The 18,863-nt window shown below is 44.5% G+C and overlaps 1 protein-coding gene across 1 annotated transcript in view; it reads right to left on the minus strand.

Annotated features, from left to right (window-relative positions):
- Positions 1-3,020: 3,020 nt before the first annotated feature.
- The window catches only part of LOC144821687 (uncharacterized), a 113,311-nt gene continuing 97,468 nt past the window's right edge, over positions 3,021-18,863 (minus strand). The window contains exon 9 of the mRNA XM_078678907.1: positions 3,021-3,601. Within this exon, the coding sequence (XP_078535033.1) occupies positions 3,021-3,601 (581 nt within the window). The remainder of the gene's footprint in view (positions 3,602-18,863) is intronic.

An 18,863-nucleotide genomic window follows, 5' to 3' on the forward strand; every position in this document is an offset into this window, starting at 1 on the left:
AACTCCTTTCGGTGTGTCTCTCTGAGCTCCTCGTTCACAACCAGGTCGTCCATTGTTGTCTTCTGGCATGTTCCCGTGGGCAAGGTGAGGTTATGGGCGAGAGGGGGGGATCCGATCCATTTCTTCAACAGATTGATGTGGTAAATCTGTGTTTTCCTGGGTGTCACTCTTAACCTATAGGTCGTTTTTCCGATGGTCTCCATCACCGGGAAAGGACCCTGCCACTCGTTCTGGAATTTTCGGGTTGCGGATGGCAGTAAAACCAGGGCCCAATCGCCCACTGCGAGTCGTCTCCATCTTTTCCCCTTATCGTAGCAGGTTTTCTGTTTTTCTTGCTGTTTTTCTAGGTGGGAGTATGCCAGATCCCGGATTTTACTCAACGTGTTCTTCAACGATTGACTGTATTCCAGAAGACTCCTGGTGTCCCCTTCTTGCTCCGACTCCCATACCTCTTTGGTCATTTCCAGCAGACTTCTGGGTTGTCTTCCGTAGAGCATTTCGAAAGAGGAGCAGCCAAGACTACTTTGTCTTTGCCCCCTTATCACATATAGCGCCAATGGAAGGATCCGGTCCCATTCACTTCCGTTTACCGTAAGCATTTTTTTCATCGTTGCCTTTAGGGTGCCGTTATATCGCTCCACCAGTCCGTCCGTTTGGGGGTGATATACCGAGGTCCGGATCTGGTGGAGATTCAGAAGGCTGCATACCTCCGTCATCAATTTGGACATGAAGGGTGTACCTTGATCGGTGATCACCTCTTTCGGGAAGCCTACCCGGGAAAACAACTCCAAGAAGCGGTCGGCAATGGCTTTGGTGGTAGGGGTTCTGAGTGGAAAAGCCTCTGGGAAGCGAGTCGCATAATCCACGACTACCAGGGCGTACATGTTGCCCCTCTTGGTTTTCGGTAGAGGTCCAATCAGATCCATGGCCACCCTTTCAAAGGGAACCCCGATAATGGGTAAGGGTTGTAAGGGCACGGCTGAGGGGCGTGTGGTGTTCTTTTTCTGGCAAACTACGCAGGCCTGACAGTGGTTCTTGAGGTCTCCGTATACTCCCGGCCAATAAAAAAAACGGAGCACGTTCTGCGTTGTCTTCTCCGTCCCGGTATGCCCTGCCAGTAAGTGGGAGTGGGAATAGAACATAATCTGCTCCCTAAAATCTTGAGGAACTAATAACTGGGGAGTAGCTGAAGGATTCCCCTGCCTATACAACAAGTCCTTTTGTATCAGAAAGCGTGGATAATGGGGACTGGGGTCGTCCTGGGACCTATGGGCCTGCTCCCACGCATTGAACAAACTGGCGTCGTTAGCCTGGGCAAACTTGAAACTACGGTCCGTGATCCAGGGATCGGCTGTCACCATGGCTGGTTTGGGTGGTTCTGAAGTTCCTTGTCTCAGGGTTTCCCTGAAGGTGTCTAAGAACTGGGGATTATCCGTCCCTATAATGATGTCCTCAGGTAGGGTTTGAAGTACTCCCACTTTAACCACTAAGGTCCTCCCCTCAGCTATCTGTAGAGGTATGTACGCTATGGGGTACCTTTTCACGTCCCCATGGACGCACTTGATGTGCACTTCGGTTTCTAAGGCTATCTGGCCCTCCCTCATTAGGGACTCCTGCACCACTGACTGTTTACAGCCCGAATCCAAGAGAGCCTTCACTTTCACCCCGTTGACCCTCACACTTACATAGAAGGCTCCTCCCAGTTCTGTTGAATACATGATCAGTTTAGGCAAGTAGCCGTCTTCCATCGGTTCTTCTGGGGCTCTCTTCTGCGGACAAAGGCGGGCGATGTGGCCCCACTGCCCACAATCAAAGCATTGTGGGCCCCTAAAGACGGGTGCTTCCGGCTTGACAGACCGCATTGGAGGGAACCCAGGAGGGGGTCTGATGTTCTTTTTTTCAAACCGCGGGGTTGGCCTTCCTGGTTTCTCAGGCTCGAATGGCAGAGTCTTTAGTTGGGCTCTTGAAAATTTGGTGGCCATCTCCATTGCCTGAATGCTTGTTAGATTCGAATGTTGTCTCAACCATTTCTGTGTCGCATAAGGGAGCGCCTCTAAGTACTGTTCGAGGTATATCTTGTCCATTATGTCGTCTTTTGTGCTTGTTAACGGCGTCAACCACTTGTCGGCGGCCATCTTCATTCTAAAAAAAAGGGTCATGGGATTGTCACCCGGGGCTCCCCTTTCCTTCCGGAACCTCACTCGATAAGCTTCGCTATCCATTCCCAGATGGTCAAGGATAAATAGCTTTTATCTGCTGGTAGGGGGTCTGCCCGGAGGCGTTAGCCACCTGGTATGCGGCTTGTGCTTCATGCGTCAGAAGCGGGGCCAAAAAAAACGGCCATTTCTCGACCGGCCACCCACAAGCTATAGCCACTCTCTCAAAATTGGTCAAAAATGCGTCCGGATCGTCTCCCGGAACGTATTTATGAAGGGTTACTAGGGTCTCCGATGGCCTTTTTCAGCCCCTCCATCTGTGTGGCAACTGTGCTGCGGTAAGTCTCTCTGTCGGCCTGGGCAGCAGTGAGGTGTTGCTCGACGGCCCATCCTAACTGCTCTTGTCCTTTTACCAATGTTTGTAACAGCTCCTCCATCTTTGGGTAACAGATGGTTACAGGTGTGCCCGCATTCTCCACCACTTGTGGCGGGATTAACGGAAACGCAATGTCAGATGGTCTGGTTAAAGAAGTCTTTCTCAATACACGCTTTCTTTGAGGTGGATTTCTGTAATAAGGAAGGGGCGGTTCGGTTCCTCGTCGTGAGGGGGAGCTCCGATCTTTCCGGTGATCTCCTCCCGCTTTTCCTCCCTCCGGCTGACTTCTGGGAGTTGTAGGAGCGTCCGTGGTGTCCGCCGGTCGTGGGGTGCATGTAATGAAAAGAAAAACGGTCTCAGCTGGGTGTTCTGGGTTCTATACGTTATCAAGGGAAGGGAGTGTGGGGAGTTACACACGTGCAGACAGGATACAACGCCGTGTCAGTGCAAAGGGGAGGGATTGGTGAAGGGAAACGATAGCGGGTGCTCTAAGGAGGTTTAAGACCTCTCCTCCCCGCCCAGCCCACGATACGATCCCGTACCTGGGTTAGCCACACTTCCCGTGAAGTGCGGCTGGGCGAAGCGCCTTGTCGTTGGCCTCCTGGCTCTGGATCAGCTGGGCTCTCTTCCTCCGTCTCTCCGTCCTCCGGCTCGTTCCCGTCCTCGATTCTCCTTTCTCGACCTCTCACCGCCTTGACTCCTCCGGGTGATGAACACACCGAGCTTCCTGTTTCGTCCTCTTTTGTGTCCGTATCCTCCGCTGACCTGGGGGCGTGGTCATTCTCCAACTCCGCCCAATTAAAGTAACAGCTGTCACCCTCATCTCTGGAGTCGACTGTCTGCCAGGGTGTTAGTCCGGCCCCGGAGATAGGCTGCTGTAGGGATGACAAAGAGGAGTTTGAGGTAAGAGGGGCGGTGGGCGCCGGCCCCCCGTCACAGATGCCCTGTGCCGAATCAGAGAAGGGCTGTAAACGCGGTGATGTGAAGGGGTATGGGCTTAGCACTAAAGTATAGCACGGGGTAAGCAACCCCCGGTGCATCTCGCTGGCTCCCCTTTGAGTGCGGTGTACTGTAATTAAAAGTAATTAAATAAAGAGGGGAAAAGGAGAACACATAAAAACACTAAACACATGTTGGACTCACCAAACCAACATGGCGCCCACGGTGCGGGGGCCAGGCACCTCCCGATGAACTAGAGTGTCCAGCAATGAATTAGTTTTAGCAGTTTTTTTTGTTTAACTTTCTTTTATTGTTTTTCTGGTGCTTAGCAGTTTTGTAAAATTTACTTTTAAACATGCTGCACAGCAATCACGCTGCTATACAACATGCCTAAAAATACATTGAAATAGCCAATAGATATCACACAGAAGAGACCTATTGGCCTAGCCAATGCTTGTTTAGTTCGAGGCCAAGTGTTGAAAATAGGGTGCATTACAAAAAGTCTGTGCAAGTAGACCGTGTGTTCTATAGATAGCTAGCGTTTAATGTAATGTTTTCCTTGCATACTTGTGTCCTATGTAGGTTTGACAATATGCAGTCACGAGGCATTACCCTGGACAAGAACTTGTCAATGAAGATCAAATCAAGAACTCTCCAAAAAGTGCGCTTTACTCTCTAAAACACCTAAAAAATTCTACCTTTCATTCCTCTAGATGATCTCAAGACAGTTGTACAATCCCTAGTCCTTTCTAAAATGGACTATGGAAACGCCATCCTAACAGGGACACCAAAAGCTCACCGTGCCCCACTTAGGTCAGTCCTGAACATGGCTGCCCGTCTGTTAACTGGTGTAAAAAGACTTGAACACATCTCATCAACCCTCAACGCACTCAACTGGCTTCCCATAGAAGGGAGATTTATTTATTTATTTATTTATAAAGTTTTATATAGCGCATGTATCTACAAACTGGCCTGCATTACACACAAGGCCCTTCACACCCAATCACCAAACTACCTAAACAGCAAACTAGAAAAAGCAGGAAAATCCAGAACTCTGAGAAGCACCAACTCTCTTCTTCCCATCCCGCCTAAACTAATAAAGAAAACGACCCAGTGCTGGTCCTTCTTTGGCAACGTAGCAAGGATGTGGAACGCACTCCCGATTGACCTCAGATGCAACCCCTCCTTCTCCCGCTTCAAAAAGGACCTGAAACTCTTACTCCTCAACCAATACTTTACCACCCAAGGCAATCATCCTAGGCATCAATAACCGAATGAACCTAATGGACTTCCCACTCACTTTGACTGTCAAGGGTGGCGGCTTCTGAACTGTGTCAGCCACCTGCGTGCCTCTCCCCTCACTTGATACTTACGTATTTTCTTTGCTTTTATCGTTATGCTTCCTCATGTCTTGCAATTGTTACGCAATCTTTACTTTTCCTTTTTGTATGTAAAGCGCTCTGATACCCACGGATCCAGCCAGCGCTATATAAAACTTTATAAATAAAAATAAAAAAATGCATCAAAAAATGAATAAAGATGTTTACACCAGGACGGGAAGATGTTAAGGTGGACGCCCACCCCTAAAAAAGGCAAGCCAATAGGAAGGAAAAAGACAGGGTCAGTTTTAAGGGGAAAAGTAGAACAGCTTGTGTGTCATAGCTCAAGGTTCATTACAAAATATTGTAAGTTCCAAAATGTTGGTCAAAGTGGACCATGACAAGACCAGGAGAAGGATGTTGGAGTCGCTTACTGGGAATCAGGCTGGTACCCATGGTGATAGGAGAAAGGGGCACAGAAGGAATCAGGCTGGCAAAATATGGGCAAAGGAGGAGGGAGCATGACATCAGGACTGATGCTGTGAAGACAGTGAGCGAGCCTAAGGACATAGAAAAGAGACAAAATTGACATTGGGGCTGCCTGACCCAAGATGGCCGCCCCAAAGAAAACCGTCAGTAGGACAGATGTGACAGGTGAGGATCACTCCCAAGCCCAGACAAAATATGCTGCTGCTGCAGCACACAGAAAGGATTGTGCAGAGAAATCAATGCATTTATGAGATAAATAACCGAAGAATATATAGTTAAGCGTACAATTTAGGTGTAAAAAGGTCCTTCTTGCATTGGAATGCAAACACTCCATAGGCGGTTGAATAATACATAAACAGAAAATAGCATGGGATGAAAGAAAATGCTCTCAGGAGCAGAGGCAAAGCCCCCTGCGTGTACATGTAAAACAATTGCTGATAAAAGGTCAGACAGACAGACAGACAGCTAATGCGGTCTCCAAATAGACCTGAAATAAATGGTCTAGTAAGTCAATGGCGCACTTCATGACGTGAACACTGGACATGGATCTGTTATGGACCTGTGTACAGCCTTGGGTACCCTTCAACAACCTGCATGACACTTTAGTGGATGAACCTTTGGTAAACAAGCAAAGGTGCTGCCACATTTCATCAAACAGTACTATTGGTGCTGTATCTGGCTCTGTAAATTGTATGTGGTGTTTTTCCACAAGTGTGTGGGGGAAGAAGAATCCTTCAACGTTGAAGTAAACAGGTGATCGCCTGGGTTGCAGGTACTTAATTTTTGGGTTCCAGCTGACTACATGCGCCTGATTTACATCATGACAGATAAGAGGCGCGTTCCTTTAATTTAATTCCCTCATAGTCTGGCCAGTATTGACTTGTAGCATCTTCAGATATTACAGGTGGCTTCCATCTCCCACCATGCTGGATATCCCATGAAGGTTGGCACTCCAGCTGTCTACCATCCTTCCAAGAAAAGCCCCTCACCGTGTAGACGGCATCCCACAGACCATCAGATGTACACAGTGGCATGGCACCCGCGCACTAAGAGGAACCTGAAAAAGCGTTCCTGAGTTCAGATAGATGCTTCTTCCCTGTGAAATGTCCGCTTCATGGCCATATAAAGGATTTTGATTACTAACCACCATGCCTGGGGATAAATATTTCTGATACACCTACCCCATTGAGGTCTACTACCCTCACACCGGCTCCTTTGATAAGTATTCCCTCCCGCCTCAGAATCATCCCACACACGTTGGCAGTCCTCTCTCTTTTCCATAAGGGTGAGTCTACGTTTTGATTATGTTGTTCATTTTTATTAGAAAGTGACAAATGTATCCGTGTCTTATGTATTTAGGGGCAGATTTACAACAAAGTAACGCAGCACGGTGCACCAAGTCATTTTGCTGCACCGTGCTGCAATAGTTTGGAAAGCACAGAGATGCGACATATTTACAAGAATATGTCGCATCTCTGTGCTTCCCCCTGCGCTGGTGCACAAACTGGAACCATGCGCCGGCGCAGGCACCCTTGCACCATGGTGCAAGGATGCTTGTGCAGGAAGGTGTTCCTTCCTGCACAAAAACAATCACAAGAGGCTTTTTCCTCTTTCAATACGTGCTGTAGAATGCAGCACGCATTGAAAGTCGTTCCAGATTTACGATTACGCGTAAATCTGGAAATGTGTCTTGTTCCATGGGTGTTGCGTGGGAACACCCATAGCAACACCCATGGAACGCCCCTTCCATGCACAGTGCTGCGTGTGAAGGGTCCATATTTACAAGGAGAGGAAAAGTCACGCAGGGTGGCTTATCCTCTCCTTGTAAATATGGAGGAGCCCACTGCGCCACCAGTACGTCACAAAAAGTGACGTAGTGGTATCGCAGGGGGGCTTGTAAATCTGCCCCTTAGCCTTTAGAAATGCCCCAGCCAAAAAAGGGCTGAACGGAGCTAAACCTGTAACGCTATTATGAAACTGGTCTATGAAAAATCAAATGCCAGTAACTTTTTAAACGAACTGCGCCCCATTGGTTCAAACGTGACAGAACCAGGAGGGAAGGGCCGGTGAGATTTATGAGAAGCGCATAGAAGGAGGGAGGAATGAGAGTGGGTGGAGGAGGAGGACCACGTACAGGACAATGTGAGCTGGATGGAGGGGGAGGGGTGGCGGCTACACAAATAGGGTAGAAGGAGGGCAGAATGAATGTGGTTGAGGAAACACGTGGCTCCCCATGACCCACAGGGTGATAATCTTGTGGTTGTGATACTTCTTTTCAGATGTCCCAATAAATCTGGCCTAGTGGTAGACCCCTAAGACCCTCCTGAAGGGTCAGGCTTATTCCACTGTCTAACTTGAGCACAGATGTCAGGTGGGCATGAAAGATCACACACAAGAAATCCAGGCAGCACCTTTATATTTTAAAATACTTTAATATTGTCACATCCTACTGCACATTACATGAATAAATATTACAAATACAACCATGTTTTTGTTGCACATGCAATAAAACAAAACCTTAAGAAAAATGTCAATATGCAAGAAGTATTCAACAAATCAATATATTAAAGATATCAATTATATTCATATTGGAAACCCTTTCCCTTTTTAGCCCCAAAAGCGCCTAAGAGTAACCTAGGTGGCCCTTAACATGCAGGGACATACCTGCTTTGAATTGCAAGGGGTTTTCAGTTTGCAACAATCCACTGCTGTGCTGGCTGGAAATGCAGGGTCACTTCCTGGCTCTGTGATGGAGCTCAGCAATGCAATGGTACAGGTAAGGCTGGCTTTGAAAGTCCCCGGTCTGGAATGCTAACATGTCTGGAGTATGGAAGGGATCCCTTCTGTCCTCCATGGAAATATAAAGCGGACTAACTTGTACTTAAATACTCTTTTTGCACAGTTATCAAAAGTCAGACCCCAAGATGAGAAAATGCATGAATCCTGTTACATGTGTGCATAAATCTAAACATGTAGATCATATAAAAGCATGTGAACTATTGTTGAACTATCAGAACTATACACTGTGCAAAGAATGTGTACAAAAAAGTTAAACATGCATGTATAGTGAATAAAGAATAAATAATAAAGGTTGCATAACAGCTGCTTACAATCCCGATGAACACATTAAAAGACCAGAAATAGATGCTGTGGCACCAAGGCCCAAAACTGTTGAAAAGATGCAGCAAAACAAAGAAAGTTCAGTGCTTTTCAAGTTCACACATCATTTCTTACATTTGTCTGTGCATGTGTAATGTCATTACAACAAATCATAAGATGATATAAAAATGTGAAATATAAGAACAACTCCCAGGTAGGGATTCCTATCGCCCCACAGATTGTTTGGGGTGAAGGACAACAGGCAACAGGCCTGGACATTTATTTTGTCCACTGGACAAGTTAGCCCAGCTCCTTGCAGCACAACCCCTCTTCCTGCCACTTTACAGTATCACATGTATCTGTAAAAGAAGAATGTGCAACGAAGTTGAAGGTTTGCATCCATATGTATAAGCAGTTGGGACTTGCATAGAAGGTCATTATGCAAAACCTTAGAAACAATGAGACAACGAGTTCAGCTTGCATTACTGAAAGTGGCTCCAGCATAGAAATGTATACAGGTTTGCAAACTTTAACAATAGTGGTTATTTATAATGCTCACTGATTATATGCAAATACATGCAGTTGTCTGAAAGCAAAATTGGTGAATATTTGCTTTAAAAAATATGCATGCAAATATACAAACTGTTTGCTAAACCAAATTCAGATGTATCATTTGTTCAAATATGTTTGATGCATGCCAAGATAAAAAAATAATAATAATAATCAGCGTACAACAAAATGGGCAACATGGAAATAAATCAAAGGTTAAAGAACTGTCAGTGAAAATATACTCTTTTAAATTAACAAAACAAAGGATGCTATCTCAAGTAACTATAAATCATACACAAAAGAAATAGCACCCCGCCATGCAGTGTTGTCGTCAATTATGTCATTTCAGATTTGCAGCGATGTTATCAATGATTTCATACAGCATGTCATGAGTGAAGTAATCTGTGAGGTAATTATGGCGTGGGTGTGAGTTATAGTTACTTTAGGGCATGATCAATACTGCAAAAATCACCTAAAAAGAAGCAAAAGCTTCCTGTTCAGTCCTGGTAATGCACGAGTAGGTGCTGTCCAATCCTTTAGTTACGGTATAAGGCTTGCATCCTCGCGTCTTCACTAGATTTATCAAATTAATATCCCGCTATTCACCCGCACTGGCGTCACTCCTAACAGAATAGTTGATCAGCTCGTTATTTTACTTCTGATTATCCTTCGTTCTGCCGAGACCTAGAAATACCCCACCGGGTTGGAATTATCACCGGCTGTGGCTTCTACTTATCTACTAGATATTACTGATTTGGATTCAGCCACAGAGCCCTGAAGAGTCGGAGAACACAGTTTCTCTGATGAAACACGTGTCGGCTGGCTGTGTGTATTGTGTTTGATGACCGATTAAAAAGATCAAAGACCTCAACGCTGGATTCGTTCCATTTGCTTTCGAAATTCATCAACATGATGTATTATCTTGTATGAGTGTGCAGGATTATTGATATATGTTATTGTGTTTGGTTTTCCATCGCAGAGTAAGGGGTTTTAGGGTCTCCCCTTCCTGGCACCACCATACCAAATTATTTTTTCATTTACAAAGTAACGTAAATACTGCTTGAGCGCCAATTCTTCCTGTCTACAAAAACCCTGTTTGATTTACCTATTAAAAAAATGCTTGGTGGTGCTCCTGCCCCTTCTAGGGGCACCACCTGGATCCACGAAATGTAAATAACAAGCCTTTGCAGGGCATTATAGCACACTACATACCGGAGGTGTGAAGAATAAATGGGCGGCTCCAGCCGGTCATTTATTATTCTATTATGTTTTGGGTTGTCCTGTGCCTACACGGACACCCACCTCTTTAAATATTGTTGGGGCCTGCCGGGGAAGCCCAACGGCCACTGCAGCCTCTCTGCAAGTGACCCCATGGTCCATTTAGAAGCCGGCAAAATGTATTGTTTAAAAAAAAAAAATCTTACAAAACTGGTGTTCCTTGGTGCCCACCCGGGCACCCCACAGCATTGCTGTGCTGAGTGCTGTGGGGGCAACCCCGAGTCCCGCGGCCCCTCCGGCTCCCCTGCCAGCACCATCCCGGGTGCGGCGGAGAAAGCATCGCTCCCACTTGGTGAGAGCAACTTTTCGTCCTGCTCCTGGGGGATTGGTTATCCTGGGCCTCAGGAAAGTGACTGGGGTAGGGGCTTTTCACACCCTACCCCAATTTAAAAATTGTTCCCAGGGGATTGGGACCCTGGGGCCTCGCGGAGGGGGTTCGCTCGGCCTCTTCCCTATAAAATACATTGCGGCACCTAACCACGCCAACCCTGGACTCAGGTGCAGCCTTTATTCTTATGATACTGCAAACCCTTTGTGAATTTTCGAAAAAAACATTTTAAAAAAAATAGTTTTTTGCACCAAAGGAGTCCCACTGGAACTCCCACTAGGCCTAGGGTGGCAGGGCATCCCTATTGTGTCCTCTTATATTTTGTTTTTACAATATTTTTCAGGACAAGAGACTGAGTGCCCAAGTTCTAAAATGGATACCATCATGTCTTTGTTGATGATGTGGCAACCAATCAAATCTTATCGCTAGATTAGTTGCCCCATAGGTTCTCCGAAGGAATTTCTTTTTTTTTTTTAACCTTAATTTCTCAAAAACTACTGAAGGGAATTACACCGCATAACAATAAGCATGCTTTCGGGATCAAGATCTTGCTTTCTGCCAAATTTGGTGTAATTCTGTTCTGCCATTTTGGCTATAGCTCTATTTTTTCTATGGAAAAATGTATGGGCAAAACATGTTTTGGAGCCTCCCTTTGTCTCGCCACCCGCTTGACTGATCACCAGGAAACTTTACAGGAACTAAATGAGGGGAATGAGACTTTTTGGAAAGTTTCAAGAAGATTCCTCAAACGGAGCTAAAGTTTTAAGCAATCCTAAAAATGCTTCACCTACAGAAAAATGGTCCTAACTAAAAGTAAACAGTGGTGACTACCACTGGTAAAACATATATAAAATATGTTTTACCACTGTGTTTGTGAATCCAAGCAAGATCACAGGTTCCGCACACTGAACTGCAAATTCATGGTAAGATTCACAGCTTGGTGAGTCCAATCCAGGGCAAGCTTCACAGAACTGCAATTGTGTTAAAAGGCTATGAAGCTTGTACTTGGCAAAGTAGATTCAAATTCTGGATCTGCAAACCTTACAAATAATTAAAGAAAGGTAAAAAAAATAAAGAACCTGGTCATTATCCTACTTGGATGTGGCAGTAGTAAGGCTCTCTACAGTAAAGAATAACATCAGAAACACAGAGGTCAAAGTAATAGGTTGTCCCCTTGAAGGGAGCATTATTTAGGCAGAAAGCAGAACCTCTGTCGCTTTACACACTTCAGGACCAACAGTGCATCACTTACAACAAACGCGGGGCAGGGCTCCTAAAGCGAAGTATCAGATTCACAATCATTATAAAAAAATATCTTTTATATAAAAATAGTTATAAAATCTGGTAAAAAACATCACTAGTAGAATTAGGACACAGCTGCACTGTACAGATAATTAAACACCATTCACCCCAACCCCCTTGCTCACTGATTTGCTTTAGGAAACTACCACCCCTCTGCAGGTCTTTACTCACTACAGTTCTACTCAGAGTACCTGTTGCAGCGCTTTCATGTCAAAGTCAGGATACTCAAAGTACGTTTCCAAAGGCCCCGCCTGTGGCGTGTGCCAGTTATCCTCAGATTCGGGTGATGGGTCTCACTTGACCTTCGATGGCTACTTGCTGCGGTGAGTCCCTGCTGATGTTGGGCACAAGCACTGGCAGTGAGCACCAGTGATCGGTAGAGTCCATGCAGTGCTTCATGCGAAAGGCCAAACAAGTGTGTGCCTCACTACGGAGTGTAGGAACAAGCAAGGGGTAGAAAGAGGGCAGTCAGGGGTATGTATCTCAATGATGGTGCCTGGACGAAGGGGTACGTGGGACTCGAGACGCAAACGCAACAAGTTTCTATCATGGTTGCCACAACTGTGTAAATATCTCATTCTTACCAACTCTTCGGGCCGAAGTGACTTGAAAATTACTTGGGGTTAGAGTCACTTTCCAACAGCAGAACATTGTCTATGCGCTGCTACAAAATGCCCATCTATTCAGAGTCCAATTGCCCACCAAAATGGAGGGCTTTTAGCGGTCCATTTGTCCATTATAGATCTTAGAAAGGATGTCAATTGGGAGGTAGGACTTACGGCTGCACAGGCTTAGGCTGTGCCTGAGGCAAGAAGGACAGAAGCTGCAATAGGAGGACAGAAAAAGGTGAGGTATCTCTTTGTGCTCTAACCGACCAGCAATGGCACGGTTTAACGGAGAGCAGTTACCACCGACGTGCCTGTGGCCGCAATATGGGCATGTTCCAAGGCCTCTGGATTTGGCATTAATGGACATATTACAAAGCTACACCAGTCCATTATGGGTGCAGGAAGCTTTCCCCAAACCAAAGAGCCTCTAGGTGTCTGAAGATGGCTCATGTGAGTACTCAATGCCCTCTAACCTTGGCAGGCCTGGTCACTACACTACGAGATTCTATGACCATTATATTGCCGGACCTAAAAAAGACTACACCACCATTCATGGCAAGAATTAGAAACAGATCAGAGATAATTTAATTTCGACAATAGGAGAAAGTTGAAATAAAGTCAATTAGAGACGCATGAGTCACCTCCGCGCAAAACTACACCAAAATGCTCTTTAGGGTAGTGCAAGAACTCGGATCCCAAGAATGCTGCGCGGTCTTCTACACTGTCCCAGTGTCTGTGCGAAGAAGTGGCGCTCTTCTTTGTAAAAAGGTGGCGGATATTCAACTTTTGCTAAAAGCGGGAGGGCATGTCGGGTCTCAGCCTATGATGCGCTTGATCACTGAGGCTCCCATCATTCCAGCCCTGACTCCCATCAACAAGCTTAACACCGGTTACTCTGAAGCTTATTGCATGGGAGATGTTGGACCGCCTTTCAAATAGTCAGGGCTCGAGTCGGTGTAACACGCTGGTGGACGGCGTCCCCCCACTTATTTTACTGGGAGCTCGATAACTGGAGCAAATGGAGCCACAAATTCACTCTTTGGCCTCTCTGGGGCGAGACCGGAGACCATTCAGAACGCTGCTCACGCGCTGGCTTCTCTGATGCAATTGCATCTAGGGGGTGAGCGAGGGGAGGCAATGAATCTGATGGTGCAAGCCACCTTTCATGATGTCACTTCCTGTCGTGACGTGAGCGTTCCCCCACTTCTTTTCTTAGGACTTGTGCCCTGCAAATAGTGATGACATCTAGTTGCCAAGATTTAAATTTAATTGTAATTTAGAAATATAAATATCTGCCTAGCTATGTTGAGGAGTCAAAGATGTCCACTACGTATAGATATTAATAGATAGCACTTTAAGTATGTAGCACGATAACATCAGCATACTTGGCATTTTAATATAAAAGTGAATGTTTTAGGGAGTGTCAGATAACATATTAAGCAATACATAAACAAATAGAGATCGGAGTCTGTTTATACAACAAACGTAACTCCGCCCAAGTGGGTGGGGCCGAGTCACATAAATAGTTCAACATCCGGGTAACAGTTTATTCATCAAACCCGGAAGTCACTTAGAGCAGGGAGGCCGCGTGCACTCAGACTGGTAAGTGATACAGAGGAACGCCCGTTATGTTTTTATGTTTCTATTTAGTTTACGAATATATCGTAGCTATCTACTCATTAGTTTTCAAACGCTGAAAAGTGGATGCATTATATTAGACCTTTTTAAAAAAATGCTGAGAATTGGATGTAAAATATTTGCTCAGAATAAAAGCATAGGCATATTTATAAAATGAACGCTGTGCAACCCACTATCAATATGGGTTTAAACATAGTTCGGACAAAATAGAGTTTTTGTGTGTAAAAACCTCATTAGAACAAAAAATAGTATGTTGATTAATATTTATGAATCCATTGTAGTTATAAAGCTCTGCAATGTTTGGCTAACCTTGAAGGTATACGATATCACTTACCGCCCTAATAAATATAAAGAATATGGGGTGTATCTATAGATCACGGAAATGTAATCGAGATTAAAGATGAAAATCACATTACTATATCCTCTCAATTAAGCATATTCAAAGCAAACAGTTTAAAGAAGGACCACTATCTACTATGACAGCAATGTCTTCTAGTTTAATTTGAAAATCCCTGAATGTCTACCATATTGAATAGGAGGACAAACGGGTATTCACACAAGAATGTGAACAAAGATTTTTTTGTGTTATAACATGTGCCAATTGAATTCTAAAATTAAGGCGTGTGGAACTTTATGTTGACGGATTTTAAAATACCTGCAGAATAGAGGACTACAAAGACCAGAGCACATTATCGCCAAATGTTAAAAAGTCGATGCCAGGTCACAATATTTGTGTCATTTGCAATACAAGACAGATGTGCTTATCTGAGCAGGTAAGAAATTCAACCCTTGAGTTTGACTCACCGGCACAACAGTATAATATTAAAAGCACAAAAGTAAATCAATGTGCATTGATGATGTCTCTTTGCCTTATAGATAATTGTTTTCATTCCATCCGCATATATTCCCAGTATCACGGTGGCTGTAATGGACAAGAGAGGAGATATTCATTATTAGTATTGTACGGTATGCAATAAGAGTGTCCCGCAATGCAAACTAAAGCAGACACCAAATCTTTCCGATTAATAACTAGAGAAATGGAGACAATGATTATCTTTTTCATTTATAGGCTGTATCACGGTAGCCTCTTGGTGGGTCGAAAGTTGAATTCCCCTACGATTACAAAATTGTAACATAATCCAATTGATAAGGTATTGTCATATTTTAGCCAATGATTGAATCAGCTACTGTGATCTAGTGAACCTATATTAATTGTGAAAGGAGATACTAATTTAAGAGGTTATTATCACCTAAGCTTACCATGAGAGTAGCTTGGGCACGTTTGAACTAGTGTTACATTGTAACATGGCATTGGCTGTGAAATAAATAAATTATATTAGTACTTATACAGCTGATGTGAAAATTAGCACGACAATTGCATGATTACTGGTGTATCATAATGAATTTTAAATAGGTTTCTAAGAAGCAATATGTTATAATAATAGTGTAATGTCATATGCTGGGGGACTAAGTGTAGAGAACTAGGTGTTGAAACAAACAGACCGTACAACACAATGTGTATTTATAACAAGTGTTTAGTCTAGCTTCTTTTTACAAAGAGATTGAAATATGATAGAACATTAGTATTAATTAGGAATCTAACTGTGAACTATGACTAGCTTGCGAAAGTTACATGTGTCTAAACTATAGTATTTTTTGCTCTTTAGATCTGTTGAAAACTATTTTTAGTCCTGAAGGTGGAAATAAAGTGGCACCGAAACACTGCGTCGACTGTTCTGACTGTTTTTAATACATTTTATTGACTTATGTGATAAATTTTAGATTGTAACCTCCGGTTGGAGAATTGTTGTGTCTATTGAATATGTGATTCATTGTGTATACTTTATATCTTAATAAATTCCTATGGTATTCATACATATCGTATAGCTACATTTGTGCTAAAAATTTCGCATGCTAGATTTGTTGTAGATCTAGAGACACAACTTAGAGTAAGATACTTGTCTTGTGTAAAGATCAAAATGTCATTCATATACTACTTTTGCTAGATCAGTGATATATTCACACAGACACTTGGTCCCTGGTGAAGTGTTTGCCCCGTTCATATTAAAGTGTAGGAACTTTTGTCTTTCTCATTTGATGGACCGCCTTTCAAAACATTGGTAGAATCCATAGGATCGGGCTACCCCGCAGATCCTCTTTCCCCAGCGAAGCTTATTACCCTGAACCCTGACATTTTGAGGCTGTTGGTGGGCTTTCTCAATTCCCCCTTAGAGACAGGGTACATTCCTCAGCCTTGGAAACATGCCATGATTCTACCCCTCCTGAAGAAACACAATCTGGATCCCCTGAATTTGTCGAACTATAGACCGATCTCCATGCTCCCCATCATGGCTAAAATCATGGAAAAACATGTGAATAGACAACTCTTTGCTTTTTTGGAGACCAATAACCTGCGTCATCCCTCTCAGTCAAGGTTCAGAGTGTTACATTACAGAATCCACCTTTCTAGGAGTCCCAGAATATCTTAAGCAACTCCTGGATGATGGGGAGACGGCATAGTTGGTTTTATTAGACCTCAGCTTGCCTTGTGACACTATATCGGAAGCAGTGCTTTCGGAGAGACTGGTCAGCCCAGGCATACATGGAACTGCCTGATCCTGGATGGCATTCTTTCTGAGTGACCAAACTTTCAAATCTCTTCAGTGAATGCCCCCTCCACATGTCATGCCCTTACATCAGGGGTTCCTCAAGGCTCGGCCTTAAGTCCGGTCTTATTTAATAGTTACATACGACCTGTGGCTGGCCTGGCCGAAAGCTGCGGCCTGACCTTATTTTCCTACTCGGATAATCACACGTCATTTTCTCTTTGTCTTCCACTCAAGACCATAACTCTGAAGCCATGAACTCCTGTCTGGCTGGGGTCGCCTCATGGAGGAACACGAATGCTCTGGAAATTAACGGAGAAAAGACAGAGGTACTGGTGCTGGGAAAGAACCCGGCCCTACGGAACACACAACACTGGTCTCAAAACCTGGGCGTCCTTCCCACGCCGGCCCAAAAGGTGAAGAACCTTGGTTTCCTGCTGGATAAAAAGCTATCCATGAACCTCCAGGTTGCAAAGGAGGCTGCTACCTGTTTCTCCATCTTGAAATGGCTGTGTAATAGCCTTCGTATTCTTCCATTTTCAGCCCAAAGGACAGTCATTCAGGCACTCATCCTATATAGATTGGAATACTGTAATGCCCTCTATTTGGAAGAGGATAAAGCCTCAATAAGGAGGCTTCAAATTGTCCAGAACTTGGCAGCAGGGCTATTCTACAGACTCCCAAAAAGTGCACCTTGTGGGGGTAGCTGTTTGCGCTATACAAGATTTTTTTCAATAATAATGAGAAAGTTGGAATAAAGTAAGTTTAGCTTGAACAAAATAGCATGTATCCAATACACCTTTCTCACCTTCTCCATCTCTCCCTTTCCATGTTTCTTTCTAGTTCGGAATGTAAATGCCTCCTCTTTCTCTCACTTTACCCTCTCCTTGGCTGCCCTTGAGGTAGAATTTACCAATAGCACGCTGCCGCTTGAAAAGAAGGGCAGATGTAAAAAGTGAATATTTGCACGGAGTGTAACAGGACCAGTCCTAGAGTGGAGGGGACCTGCTGTTAAATGTCAGAAATGGCAACATTGGAAACACAGCTAAATTAGCACCTATACAACAGGGTCCCCCGGAGCACAAGCACCATTTATAACACTTTATGGCGCAAACTCGACCCAATGGTATTGGAGCTCTTTACATGAGCAACAGTTACAGCACACATGGTCACAATCATTAATTTTTAAGGCACGAGGTGTTTAAGTTGTTTGCCCAGAATCACAGGATGGTGGGCCGATGCCGAAACTCGAACTTGGTTGTCCAGTTTCGCCGTAACGCCACATCCTCTATTGACCCTTGGTTCACTTAGAATACTAATAAATATATATTACTACTGACATTTACTTACAACAATTAAAGTCTGCAATAAGAAACAAAAGTTGAGTTTTTTGCAGTAAATCACGCTTGGCAGAAAGTGCAGAATCCCCTTACCCTACAGAGCTTATATGGACACGCGTCATACAGCCACTAAGGGGGAAGGACCTTCTTGGTCTAGAAGAAACAGTAACACAAGCCTACGGCAAAAAGTGCAAATCTTTGAAAATAAATGCGTAGGGACCAAACTCACCCAGGCACAGAGTGTAGGCCGGAATAAGCAGCACATTTGTGTTTGGATAAGAACAAGGCCCTGAGGTACCTGGTGGGATTCAGTTACAGTCCTTGTGGAGGCAACTCAGTTGCCCACCTACCGGATGAACAGTAGGTTGGAGGAAGCACGTACGCAACATGTCTTCGGTACATTCAAATGACACTGTGCATCTCAGAGGTCCACCAGTCAACCATGAAATCTCAACATCAAGTAAAGTCCAGACACTGAGCATCCCTGAAGAGCAACCTATACGCCAGCGCAGGATCCTGCAAGTGCCCGTTGGATCACCACGTGTTGGCACTGGCTGGTATGCCTCATAGGACACCCTGGAGGTCCACATCCCTTGCTCCATCCTCAGACACCTCAGAAGAGTCAGTGTTGTGTCTGTTCAGACCTTTGAGAGAGAAGATACAGCAGTTAGTATCAACTTTTAGGACAGACCTGGAAATTAACCAAATTAACTGTTAAAGCCATGACAACAATATTCCTGAGGAGGTCCTGGTAACACCTTAACATCCCTCCAACATTCCCGAGCTGAAGGCGATTAATATCCAGCAGACCTTCCCTTCCGTCTTTGGATGGTCTC

This window comes from Lissotriton helveticus, chromosome 2_2 (genome assembly GCF_964261635.1).
Source record: "Lissotriton helveticus chromosome 2_2, aLisHel1.1, whole genome shotgun sequence".
Classification (NCBI taxonomy): domain Eukaryota; kingdom Metazoa; phylum Chordata; class Amphibia; order Caudata; family Salamandridae; genus Lissotriton; species Lissotriton helveticus.